General features: G+C 38.0%; 1 protein-coding gene across 1 annotated transcript in view; it reads left to right on the forward strand.

The window, feature by feature from the left end:
- The window catches only part of LOC108242138 (transmembrane protein 47), a 41043-nt gene extending 27439 nt beyond the window's left edge, over window positions 1–13604 (forward strand). The window contains exons 2-3 of the mRNA XM_017426788.3: window positions 848–988; window positions 8270–13604. Of these exons, the coding sequence (XP_017282277.1) occupies window positions 848–988; window positions 8270–8448 (320 nt within the window). The 3' untranslated portion in view covers window positions 8449–13604. The remainder of the gene's footprint in view (window positions 1–847; window positions 989–8269) is intronic.
- Window positions 13605–13901: the final 297 nt, after the last annotated feature.

Genomic DNA, 13901 nt, shown 5'->3' on the forward strand with positions numbered 1-13901 from the left:
GGTCTGGGAACGCCTTGGGATTCCCCCGGAGGAGCTGGCCCAAGTGGCTGGGGAGAGGGAAGTCTGGGTCTCCCTGCTTAGGCTGCTGCCCCCGCGACCCGACCCCGGATAAGCGGAAGAGAATGGATGGATGGATGGATGATCTAGGATGTAGCAAGTGTGTAAAAAGCATCTTTAGTGATGGTTTAAGGCTCCTCATTGCCCATGAATTGGTTGACTTTCCTATGCTTGGAGGTATTACTGATGCAGAGGTGTATATCAGAGACATATGCTGACATTAGGGTGACATCTTTTCCAAAACTGTTCATGGTTAATTAGCAGAATGATGCCTGGAGGCATTCTAGATGACTTCTGACAACATTGCTTCATAAAATGTGTGCTTGATTAGCCTGCTTATGGTCCGAATCTGTCTGCTGTTGAAAATGAAAATAAAGCATCACGAAGAAGAGAATCAGACAACAGTTGAACAGCTTGGATCTTTACATATATATATTTAGTTTATATAATTAAAATAATGAATAGATTATTTAGTTAAATTTATCTTTTAAAAAGAATAAACAGTCTTTATTTGCAAAATTGTAATCAATGTGACACAACAAGGCTAGCCACAGCAGGCTTTTTGCAAAGGTCGGAGCCTTAGTGATGGTGTCAAAACCAAAAAATTGATAATTTTCAGAAAACATTTTAACTGATTTAGAAAAATAATTTTTAGCTTTACGTATTTCAAGGTTTTATGCAGATTCATGTCTATTTGTTGTTGTTGTTTTTTGTACTCACTTTCATATCCTTTCTGCTCTTCTTCTTTATCTTTTGTCCCTTTTCTTTTTTCCCCAATTTCTCCTCACAGACTGGCAAGTTGCCACACTAGCCTTGTTGCTAGGGGGTGGGGCCTTGGTTCTGATGTCATTTCTGGTTGCTTTGGTTGCCGTGTGCATCGGCACAAGACGGCGGTTCTACGCTCCTGTTGCCTTTATGCTGTTTGCTGCAGGTCAGCACACACAAATGCACACACAATTGTTGAGATTTGAGTTGAAGGATACACACATGCACACACAGAATTGGATCACTTAATTTGCTAATTTAGATAAAGTAGCTGGAAGGCTGCAGGGTAATCATTCTAACAATTCAAATGCACTTAAATAATAATCCTTACTTCCTCACTTAATAAAATACACCCGTACACACACACACATTCATGTATTCTCTCAGTCACATAAATTTCCACTCTTTTGTTAATCATTTAGAGAAAATCCTATTTTTATAATTCAGGATTAAGTGTGGTGTAATGCCTGTCGATTTAATTTCCTTGGCCTGCCCTCATCCGAAGTTGGAAACTACCAAGTTTCTCAGTTCCAGAAATAATTTGATAAATTTAATATATTTAAGCATAAAATGTTTAATTTTTGAAAAGCTGCCTGTGTTTTTCTCAGTTGTACCAGTTTAACCCTCTGAGAAGTGAAATGAAAAGCTGGTTCAAATATTTACAGAGGCTGTGTGATTCCTCTTAAAATTAAAGTCTTTTTTAATTATGATAATTACAACCATGAGAAAAATAAAGTTCACCCTCTGTCAATTCTATATTTTTTATATCAGATCATCATAAATATTATCTGGTTTTTAAAAGGTTGTTAAATTATTTAAATCTAGCCCCAAGTGTATGAAAACACAATAGATTCCACCATGTCATTATTTATTCAACAAAAACAAAGCCAAAAATGAAAAAGCTGTGTGTGGAAAAACTACGACCAACACAATGCCAAGGAGGAAGGACCTTAGCAATGACCTTAGAGAAGCAAGCATTGCTGCATGTCAATCTAGGGAAGACTTCCCAGAAAACTAACCCCAAGGTCAAATTGTGTAATGCTCAGAAGAATTGTAAAATCAGACTCTACAGGCCTCAGTTAGCAGGTTAAAGTGCATAACAAGACAATTAGTAAATGACTGAACAAATATGGTTTGCTAGAAAAGGTTGTAGGAGAAAAACTCTTTTCTCTAAGAACAACATGGCAGCATGACTAAAGTTTACAAAATTTCATCTGAATGAACCACAAGACTTCAGGGACAATATCCTTTGAACAGATGAGACCAAAGGAGAGATGTTTCCCCATAATTCGTGGTTGGCAAAAAACAAAAAACAGCATATCAGCACAATCACCTCATGGTGGAGGACTGATGGTTTAGGCTCCTTGTAGTCATTGAGTTGACTGTGACCTCCTCTGTAAATCAAAGGGTTCTAAAGTCAAATGTGAGGTCATCTGTCTGACAGCTGAAGCTTGGACCAAACTGGGTCATGATGCAGCAGAACAATGATCCCAAACACAGCAGCTACAACAGAACAGCTCAAAAAAAAGAAAAGAATCAAGATGCTGCAATGGTCCAGTCAAGACCTCAACCTGACTGAAATGCTGTGGTGGGCTTTAAGAAAGCTGAGCAGAAACAAATGTCTCCAAACCTCAATGAATTGTAGTAACATTGGAAAGAGGAATGGGCCAAAATTCCTCCACAAACATGTGAGACTGATAGAGTCCTACAGAACATTACTACTGAGAGTTATTACTGTTAAAGAGGTTCTACAGATTATTAAATCAAGAAATGTACTTAATTTTTTACACACAGCTTTTTCATTTTGACTTCCTTTTGTTTAATAAATAATGACATGGTTGAATCTGGTGTGTTTTTTTGTTCACTTGAAGTTAGATTTTAATAATTTTAGGTCCGAATAAAGACCAGATCATTTTTATTAAGTCCTGATATGTAAAACCACAGAACTGAAAAAAGGTGGACTGTCTTTTTTATGACTAGTTGTTCAAAGCATGTATGATTGCTAAGTGAATGTCTCATGCACCAGAAACCCAATGTGGAAGAGGAGAAAGAAGAACTCTCATGGAAAGATAAGCCCCTGCACAGCATGCACCCCCAGCAGATTGAGGAAGTGGCTGATATCAACAAATCCTACCAGTGACTAGAAAGGTCAGCATAGAGGCACTAATCATGGCAGCACAAGAGCAATAGAGGCTGGGGTCTATCATACCAGGCAGGACCCAAGATGCAGACTGTGTAAAGATGCCCCTGAGACAGTCCAGCACATAACAGCAGGATATAAGATGCAGGCAAGCAAATCATACATGGTACACCATAACCAAGTGGTTGGAATAGCCACTTGGCTATTGATCTGTACCGAGTATGGACTGGAAGTCCCACACAAGTGGGAGATTCCACCAAGGGTAGTGGAGTATGGCAGGACCCAATACTGTGGGACAAACAGGTGATGGCTAACCAACCAGACATTGTGGTGATAGATAAGATACAGAAGAAAGCAGTGGTGATAGATGTAGCAGTCCCAAGCGACTGTAACATCAGGAAGAAGGTGCACAAGAAGCTGGAGAAATACCAAGGGCTGAAAGAGGAAATAGAGAAGTTGTGGAAAATCAAGGCCTCAGTGGTACCAGTGGTCATCGAAATACTCAATGCTGTGACTCCCAAACTGGAAGAGTGGCTCCAACAGATCCCAGGAACAACCTCAAAAATCTCTGTCCATAAGAGCGCAGTCCTAGGAACATCTAAGAGAACCCTCAAGCTCCCATGTCTCTGGTAGAGTACCTGAGCTTGAGCTAAAATGGAACTGTCCATGTGGAAAAAATAGGGCGAGTCTGGTGTTTTTATGTAATGAATATCTAATAATAACTTTTCATTTTAAAGGATTTCAGTGGCAGTTCTTTGAGTTTTTTTTTATCAGCTTTGGCACAGAGGGATGTCTTGAAATAATAAGCTTTAACTGCCATTACTAAACAAAAGAAAATAATATACTCAGAGTTGTAGCAACTGAAAACACTTTATTATTGCAGTAGAGGAACAGACGTGTTGCTATAACTACAGAATTCATCCTGGAATATACAGTCTAAAATGACTTGGGGATAGTCTTAACTGTAGTGGCACAAAGTTGTCAAGAGCAGATGCTTCAAGGCCTTAAAGCTGTAAGGTTGGTTCTCTATGGATCAGACTTATTTGTTTGTCACATTGCACCAGTTTTAAGTTGGATCTGGAGAATTTGGAGATCAACTCATTATTTTTCTAAAATCTTTCTTGGAGCAGTTTGGCAGTTTGACAGGAAGTGCTCAAAGGTTTTTGCCATCAGGAAATACTGTTCCAATGATAGGATGTGCTTAGTCTGCAACACTATTTAGGTAGGTGAAACACATCAAAGTAACATCCTTGTGAATGGCAGAATCCAAGGTTTCCCACAAGAACATTGCTTAAAGTCTCACCTTGCCTCTGCCAGCTTGGCCTTTTCTCATAATGACCACATTGGACCCACCATCCTCACAATTTGAAAAAAAAACAAACAAACTTGCTTTTTCAGATCAGGCCATCCTCCTCTATTGGTATGGAATCAAAGAGGGTTGTACAGTTTGGGTGCTTATGTGACCTTCTTTGTGGGTTTGTGTAGTGTGGAATACAAAATAACCCCAAATACCTCACAAAGAAGATATGTGACGTCACATCCTTTTAACATCAGAATGCCTGGAACATGCAGGAGCAGCGACCAAAGCCGAAATGTGCGCTAATGCTTCACATTTGCCCACAAAGATTTCAGCAAAGGACCGCTCAAAACACCGCAGTGAAGTTAGTTTTAAGTTGGATATTGGATATTCGCGCTCCGGCCAGTCGTCCAAAGTGAACCACCGCGCATGAGAGAAGGGGCCAGCAGAGAATGGCTGGCCGACATTAGCGTTATTGTTTCGGGTCAGCCGTGAGCTAGACGCCGCTAAGTCCGCGGAGCGCGAATATCCAATATTCAACTTAAAACTAACTTCACTGCGGTCACAAACCAGTTTCTTACCCAGCTGCACGAGAGTGGGGGGAAACTGTTTTGCATGTCCTGCAGTGTTATCATCGATCATAAACGCAAGTCATCCATCGACAAACACTTTGTGTCTGCAAAACGTGAGGAGAGCTGCAGACGAGGGACAATCCAGAAAGGGTCATGAATGTCAGTTTATAAGCTATCAAAGTTCTCAAATAAAGCACCTTTTGAGAATGTCAATGTTTATTGATAATTACATTACAAAGCTAGTAAGTGTTTTTGGTTTATATATTAAAAGTTATGGTTTTTTATTGATTTTAGTTTAAAAAAAATCTCAACTTTTCATCGAAACTTTTAGGAAAATGCCCCGCGAAATCAGGCATTTTAGCCCGCAACATTCACAAAAAATGCCCGCGAAATCCTGGAGGGACTGACAAGAGCTTCAGTTTGATATGTATCCATCATAATTTGGCTTCTCTCAGAGACACTCAAATCTTTACTTTTCCCCATTTTCACCTGGTCCTGAAAGGTGAAAGGATGGTCGCGCTTATGTGGATTTAGTGGAGCTTCAGAAAGTGATCACTGGATGTTCATCTACTGCTGCAGTGATTCCCAACCCTGGTCCTTGAGGAACACTATCCTGCATGTTTTAGTTGTTTCCCTGCTTTGACACACCTGATTTGAATGAGGGAGTGATTAACAGGCTTCTGCAGACAGAAAGGACCTGCTGAAAAGCAGGGAAACAATGAAAACATGCAGGATAGTGTTCCTCGAGAACCAGGGTTAGGAACTGCTGTACTACTGAATAATTTTTGGAGTCAACCTAAATCAAGATGGCTGTCACAGCTATTCAAACTTAGCCAACACAAAACTGTCTCCTCAATACATTAGACAAGTACAATGTCCCAATTTGCCTTTCAGTCTCGTTTTGTTCTATCTCCACTTGTAACTTCATGCAATACTTGAACCCCTCCACTCATTGAAGTAGCTCATTCCCATTGTGGAGGTGACAACTAACCTTTTTCTGTTTGAGGATTATGATCTCAAATTTGCTAATCTTTGTCCTGGCTGCTTCACACTTTGCTGCAATCTGCTCCAGTCTGCTGGAATTTCTGACTCAATGAAGCCAAAAGAACTGCATAACTCGCAAAAAGCAGCAATGCAATTCAAAGCCTCCAAAACTCGAGGCTATGTGCCCCATGGCTGCACCCAGAAATTCTGTCCATAAAAATTACAAACAACATCAATGATAAAGGGCAACCTTGGCAGAGTCCACTTCCTGCAGGAAACATTTCTACACTGCACCTATTCATCTTTTAAGCCCACAGCATTAAGTCACTTTAATTTCTTTCACTTTGTGTTACTTGTTGTTGTTCCAAGGTTTGATTTGTTTTCTTGTCAAGTCAGTTCCAGCACAGCTCAACTTTGTGTATAGATTTTTTTAAACAGGATTAATTGCCACTGCCTTTCTGCCTCTTCCATCTGGCACCCAGGCCAGTCATTAGAGTAGCTAGAAATTGACAAGAAAATATTAGAAGTTGGTAATAATTTCCTTCCTAATAAATCAGTTCATGCATGGTAAGAATTATTTTTATTTCTTACACAGTTTTTCAATTTACAGACTTGAATTTATGTACTGATAAATGGGCTTTGATAAAACACTGCAACAATTACTCTTGACAGCTTGCTTACAACCATCTGACTAATTCTGTGAGGCTGCACTCATATGACTCGTGCTGCTTTGAGCTCAATGGTAATACCGGTATGCCAATATCTTGACAATAACAGAAATTTGCTGACAATGAGCAGAGGGCTACAAAGCACGATTAATGCCAGTGATGTCTGTAGGGCCTTCAGTGTTACAGATGTAGCTTTCCTAACTTAGTTAAATCACAATGGTAACTTATGATGCCCACCTCCTTCAGTGTGCAGAGTTTCAGACTTAAACTGACTCCCAGTGTTTCTGTCCTCTATTATATTCTCCATGAACCTTTTTGATTCTCTCAGCTGAAGGGGTAGATTTTAGATGAAGATTTGTTGAGCCCTTAGACACCAATTACAGTCAGTTGTTGGTGTTTGGTCCTTATTTGTTGCCAGGTCAGTTTTACATTAAGTTTGTTTTTCTATCCTTATTAGGACATTAGATTGGCTTCCATTATTTTTTATGCCGACCCCTGACCTTTAACCTAAACCTAACCATTATCAGTACTTGCCTACTACCAGGGCCAGCTTTAATCTACTCTAGTTAAAAAAAAACTACAACACGTAGACAATACACACCTGAACCAGATTATTCTGCACTGATTGCAGAACATTTAAAACCAAGTGTGTGATCTGTGAAACCTTAATCTAATTTGTGAAACCTCAATAAAGGGCGACTTCAGCACTTTTTTTGCATCTGGACCCCACTAGTGCTACTCCAGCTCCAAAACTACAACACCTAGACACTTCAAACCTGGACCAGATTATTCTGCACTGATTGCAGAACATTTAAAACCAAGTGTGTGATCTGTGAAACCTTAATCTAATTTGTGAAACCTCAATAAAGGGCGACTTCAGCACTTTTTTTGCATCTGGACCCCACTAGTGCTACTCCAGCTCCAAAACTACAACACCTAGACACTTCAAACCTGGACCAAATTCTTCTGCACTGATTGCAGAACATTTAAAACCAAGTATGTGATTTGTGAAACCTTAATCTAATTTGTGAAACCTCCATAAAGGTGGATTTTAGCACTTCTTATTTTTACATTCAGACCACACTAAAACTGGTCCAGCTCCAAAACTACAACACCTTGCTGGTATTTGATAAAAAGGTAAAATCTATGCTAAAATCTTGTATTATGAATGTGTTTGTGCAATGTGAACAATCAACATTCATATAAACTAATTCATGTCATTTCAGTGAGTCATCATGGTTGTGCCCTGAGTCCTCTGTTGCTTAAGATGACATAGCGCCCCATGAATTTACAAACACACACAAATACATGTCATATACACATTCAAGTCACTTGTTTTAAATAAATACTTCTATTTTAAATAAGTTTTGGTCTTCATTACAAGTGATGTGCAGGGGGATAATGAGTGGTTGACCTCAGCATTTTTTTAAAGTTTGGCTATGGCCCTGCCTACTACTGTACATTTTTACCTACTTATTTTGAAATTAGGCTAGGTAATAGCCTAATTTCAATTCACACCTTAGCCCTAAATGTAACCCCTAACCTCAAAATGATGTTTCACCATGCTAAAGCCAGTATTTGGTCCTGACAAAATGGCACCAAATACTGGCTTTAGCATGGTGAATTCATTTTGTCAGTCCTGACAAAATAGGTGATTATACCAGAGAAGGTCCTTAAAAGGTTTTATGCTTTTGGTTTATGTTTTGCATAGATGCTCAGCACAGATTAAAGTTGTTCTTACGCTGTAGAGCTTGTGCTATGTACTTACAGTATTTTTCTCTTCCAGTTGTCCTCCAGGCCTGCAGCTTGGTCCTGTACCCCATCAAGTTCATTGAAAGCATCAACCTGAGGATCTACCATGAGTTCAACTGGGGCTATGGCTTGGCCTGGGGAGGGACCATCTTTTCCTTTGGTGGGGGAATCCTTTACTGTCTCAACCCCAAAAACTATGAGGAGTACTACTGATTCTTAAGCTGAGTCATGTGGTAGAAAGGTAAACTGGTTGAAAGGGGTATAGGTCGTATTGCCAGCTCAATTCCCATAAACTGTAGGGAATGTCAGATGTTGGATTTCAACCTCTTATGGTATGGACGCAAGCCTTGGAGTCAGTGGTTTAATTAAGACTTGTAAAACATACTTCGGAGAACTGATGTAACTAAAGATGGCAGCTACTGCTGACAACTTTGCCTACATGTTTAATTTATAAAACAAATGGTATCATGTTGCAACAATTCAGGCTTTTGGCTCTGTTAATTAGAAAACAGACTGCAATGGAGCTGAGGATGTTATTATATGTGTGTGTATGTCAACGCATGTGTATTTTCACATGTAGACATCCAGTGTTTAGGCTTCAAGCTCCAGGTCTCCACCTCCATCAGTGGAACATAATTATTGCTTAGGTAGCTGTTGTTCCATTTTGTTTTCTGTGGAGTTCCTAAACTTTCACAAGGACATGAAAATGGATCAGATGCTGCAGTTACACCTCATAACGTTTTGGAAGACAGATTCATCCTGAGGGAAAGTGAGCGGATGGGTAAAATAAAGACACCCACTCAATATTCTGTTATCGACCCACTTGTCTGTTACCACGGCAACCCACAGGGAGTGCACATGCAGCTGTCATGATTGATTACCCACGGTTGGATGTGCGAGACAGGACAGCCCTTCGTGGCCTCCGAGCATTTTCTGCGTTTCGATTGCCCATCAAGCAATTTCTCAGAACGTGTCTTTTAGTATACCGTTCTCCCTCTAGTCCATCTTAACACTCTGTTTTGTAAAACTATTCTCTTAAAGCACCACTTTTTTGTCCTAGAGTGGCTTGTTTTAGCAGAAGTAGTGTAATAAGTTTGAATATAATTATACATTCAGCTGAAGTAAAACTTAGATCCAACTTTTTGGGAGCATGCATATCTTCTCTCATTTTGTGACCATGTTTGGCTAAATTGCTCATTTCCTTTAAAGCTGTGGTACGGAGTCCAATGATCACGTGCATTAATGACACCTACACTCAAAAAACATTCATATGCCTTTTCCTGTGCACAAACTGACATTTATTAAGAAAGAATGTGCAAAAAAATGTACAGAATTGGAGATCATTCAGTTTTTCAGGTGACAGTTGACTATTGTTCCACTTTAGGCTTTCACTCTTTAAGAAAACAGCAAATGTACCAAACCATCTGTATATCTGTGTCTGTTTAAGGTCAGCTCACACACAAGTCGTAAAAAGGACTTGTACATGCCACAATGTGCAAGCTTGTTATGGCAAAATGATAATAGTAACTAGGGTTCCAAAATTTTAGGAATTTTCAAACTTGGAAACCTTTCATTTGAATTAATGAAAATTAACAGGATTTTATAATAATTGATGGAAATAAACCTGGAAAGGCTGGCACTTGACATGGATTTTAAATGTAGTTGCATGACCTTCAATAAAACAGCCAGATTTAAATTTAGGCTCTGCAAAGACAGGGAGGAGAATGAGGAAAAAAAAGCTAAGGATGTGCTAGAAAAAACTGTAGATTGCAGCAGCCTTTACACTGAAGATTTTTTTCAGAATTTTTTATAATTTACTGTAGGTCATCTTTGGTTGCTAGAGTGCTAAATAAGCTAATGATTAGCATGTCACTCTGAACAAATATAGACTGCTACTTAGGGTTGCACAATATATTAAAAAATTATCAATATTGCAATATCAGTGTGTGCGATATTAATATTGCAAAGATTTTAAAAAATTGCAGACAATTGCCTTGCAATACTCAAAACTAATATTGCAGTTGGATGTTTTCTTAAAATCATGCATCCCTACTGCCAATTCAAGCTCACAGTTGAAGAATTTCTTAGACTTCTTTTCCAATGAAAGATTTAAACTATGACACGATGCACGATGTGAACTTTCCCATTCATTCAAGTCAAAAAAGTGGTGGAGTTGGTGTAGAAGATAGTAGGTGTCTAAATCAAGGACATCAGAAATGTAGTAGGGAAACATGAGAAAAATCTATACTTTAGTGCAATGAAAGGATTTGATGTGAATTGGCGAAATATAAATAAAGTCAAGTGAGATGAAAATTTCTGAGTATGAACAAACCGATACCATCTATGACGTTCAGTGCTGAATTAAAAGTGAGGGTATTGCTGCCTTTAGCACACTAAACTGCAGTTTTCTATGAGCACTTTAGATGTGAGGAGGCATCTCACTGGAAAAAATTCTACAATTTTCTCTTTTAAATAACCACTCCTGGTGTAAAGAACTGATGCATATGTGTGTGTACAAAAACAAAATGGCTGTAACAGATGATTCGTGAACTGCTCCTACTAATCAGCTTGTGCTATGTTTCATAAGACCAAACTACTGTCTTGTTGTTAACTGTAAATGTCAGGGAACTGCACTGCACCCCAGAGTCTGCAGCTTCTAAAAAATGACAAAGCCTGGCTTCCATTTATTTGTGTAGGGAAGGCAAATGTCAAAATCAATTGATCCAAGGCCACATATTGGTAAAAATAAGCTTGGTATTGGTATTTTCCATCAAAGCACCATTACATTACAGAAAAGATCATCTGATATTGTTCATGGACCAATTGGTTAATCAGAACTAAAACAGTGTTTTTTTCTTCTACTAGTTTTCTTGCCTTTTAAGCTTGACCAATCTGGTTTCACTCAGAGTCACATTCTGCTGCTTTATCACAGTCCTGTGCATTTGTTCTTTACTGTCCACTTTCCTATCCTGTATTTCAGGACAGTAACCATTCCTTAACGACATTTGCAGTATTTGTTTTTTTGTCTAAAAGATTAATGTTTTCTCATTTTCAGTGGCCTAAATCTCTTTACTAACCTTGCAACTTCCTTTCCTGATCCTGCTCTCTACACAAGTCGAGATAAGAATACGAAACAGAATTATCAGGCTGTTATTAGGAGATTCAGGCAGCAGCTTTCATTTGCTGTTCCCTCCATTGTCATATTTACCATAGAACTGTCAAATAACTATCATCCAAAAATAGGATCCAGGCTGCCTCCCCTGCCACCTTAACAAATGAAGAACAGTAAGGCTGTCACATGCTTCAAGGAACTGACAAAAGTCTATTTATTTTACATAAACTAGCTCAATATTTGGCGCTGATAAAAATTCTTTACTCAGAAAGGTTTGCAAGACCATTTAGACCATTTATCCTAATTATCTGATCATTTGTGGGTACAGTAAAATTACTGAGGCAACATTATTGGGTTTTGCTGCATTTTTTGCACCATATTTGAGGGTGGGGTTTGTTTTGAAAAACTGTTTGTACTTACTTAATAACAGATGACATCAACTGTTTGTTTCCATTCAATTTATGTCAATTCAGCAATAACTTACAATTATTAATAAATGCACTAATATGCATTTAATAAATCTATTGTAAAATCTACTTTAAAGCAAAAAGTACGCATAGATTCTGAGTTATTGCCCTATTTGGTTTATTTTATTGATGGATGAGAACACAACATGGACTATCTGAACTGAGACTAATGAAGACTAATAAGGTTACTGTTTAATATAGTTATTTATGAATTTTAGATGATAACTATTAGAGACTAATATATATCTGTGGTCAGAAGTTTATAACAATGTCATAATAATTTGGGGCTTCTAATGGTTTTTTAAACAATTATTTTCCAGGGTGGAATGATTATACAATATACAACTACAAGGATTTCTAAAACAAAAAAATAGTGTGCACAGGTTTAAATTTATTTTAGGTTTTTGCTAAAATAGATATATACAAGCTCAAATACAAACATTCACCTAAATATTTAAAATGTGGTGATAAAGGTTTGACAATGTCTTTATGACTTTATAGTGAAGGAAGTTTACATTGACATAGATTGAGACAGTGCCGAACAAGAAGAAGTCCATGTTTCAAAACTGACACCTTTAAGCTCAATGAAAAAGCCAAATGCCTTTTAGAGAAAGGTTTTATGGGCCGATGAGACAAAGATAGAATTGTGTGGCCACAAAGACAAGAAGTGTGTTTGGAGGAGTCAAGGTGAGGCTTTCAAACTGAAGTACACCGTACCAGCTGTCAAACACGGTGGAGGTAGCATCGTACTGTGATACTGGTGCAGTGCACAAAGTGGATGAATATTAAAGGAGGTCTACTTCTATTTTTTTTTTTTAATAAATTTTTGAGTCAAATCAACAACTATATGGTTGAAATTTGGACACAGTTAGGTTCAGGACAACGACATTGATCCCAAACACATCAGATCTGGTTTCTGGTTGGATAAAGCAGGGCTTCCCAAACCTCTGACCTCAACTCTACTGAAAATTTGTGGATTGTGCTTAGAGGCTGGGTCTGTGCCAGGAAACCAATTAGTTTAGATTATAAAATTTTAACTATAAAATTATAAATTAAAAAAAAATTATAACATTTAAACTAGTGGAGGAGTATACATATATTAGAGCCTGTATGCATAGTCATGCCCCTTTATTGGTTACAGAAAATCTGCAATAAATTCAAACTTGTGCTCCCAATTCTTGTTTTTAAATGTCATTGAAGTTAGATGTTGTATAAATTATTCCACCAGGAAACAAGAACGGTTCAAATAAATCATTAAAAGCCCCAAATTAATAAGACATTCGGGCCCATTTTAAGTGTATATCAACTTCTGACTGCTCAAGTAACTCTGGGATCCAGTGTAACATCAGTAAAATGAGCAGAATTGTAGAAATAAAACCAGCCTCTACATATTTCCATAATAATATGCACAGGTTCTTGTTAGAAGTTCTGTAAAGCTGTGGCCTTTTGAAGTTAAATGTTTATGGCTTCAACAATTTAGCATCAAAAATTTGACTGAACAAACCACAGTGGCTGGTAGGAGTGACATTTTTTATATTATGTCATTGTAAATGAAAGTGTTTAACAATTTAAACATAAATGACTTACCACTGAACTTTCAAAAAAGGGCATTATTAAGTTTACAATAAAGTAATTTGTATGTAGGTACCAGTATTACACTGGTTACTTCTAGGTTGTACAAAAAGAACTGGTTTGTGAAGAGGAGCTGGATCAAAGTGGAGCTATACACTCCTGATCAAAATCTTAAGACCAGTCAAAAAAAATTGCAAGAATTTGCATTTTGCACTATTGGATCTTAAGAAGGTTCTAAGTAGAGCTTCACAATGTTAAAGGAAAAAAATCAGTGCAAGAGACAAAAAAAGTCTTTAAAAGCCAAAAGCTGTGCAAAAATCTGGATTCCATGTCATTTTCTGTCAAGTCTTTACACTGCCAAGACCTCCTGATGCCAAAAGCAAAAAAGCTCACTGACTTTGAACGTGGTAGGATTGTTGAGCTGCATAAGCAAGGCCTCTCACAACGTGCCATCGCTGCTGAGGTTGGACGCAGTAAGACAGTCATTTTGCATTTTTTAAATGATCCTGAGGGTT

Source organism: Kryptolebias marmoratus, linkage group LG23 (genome assembly GCF_001649575.2).
Source record: "Kryptolebias marmoratus isolate JLee-2015 linkage group LG23, ASM164957v2, whole genome shotgun sequence".
Taxonomy (NCBI): Eukaryota; Metazoa; Chordata; class Actinopteri; order Cyprinodontiformes; family Rivulidae; genus Kryptolebias; species Kryptolebias marmoratus.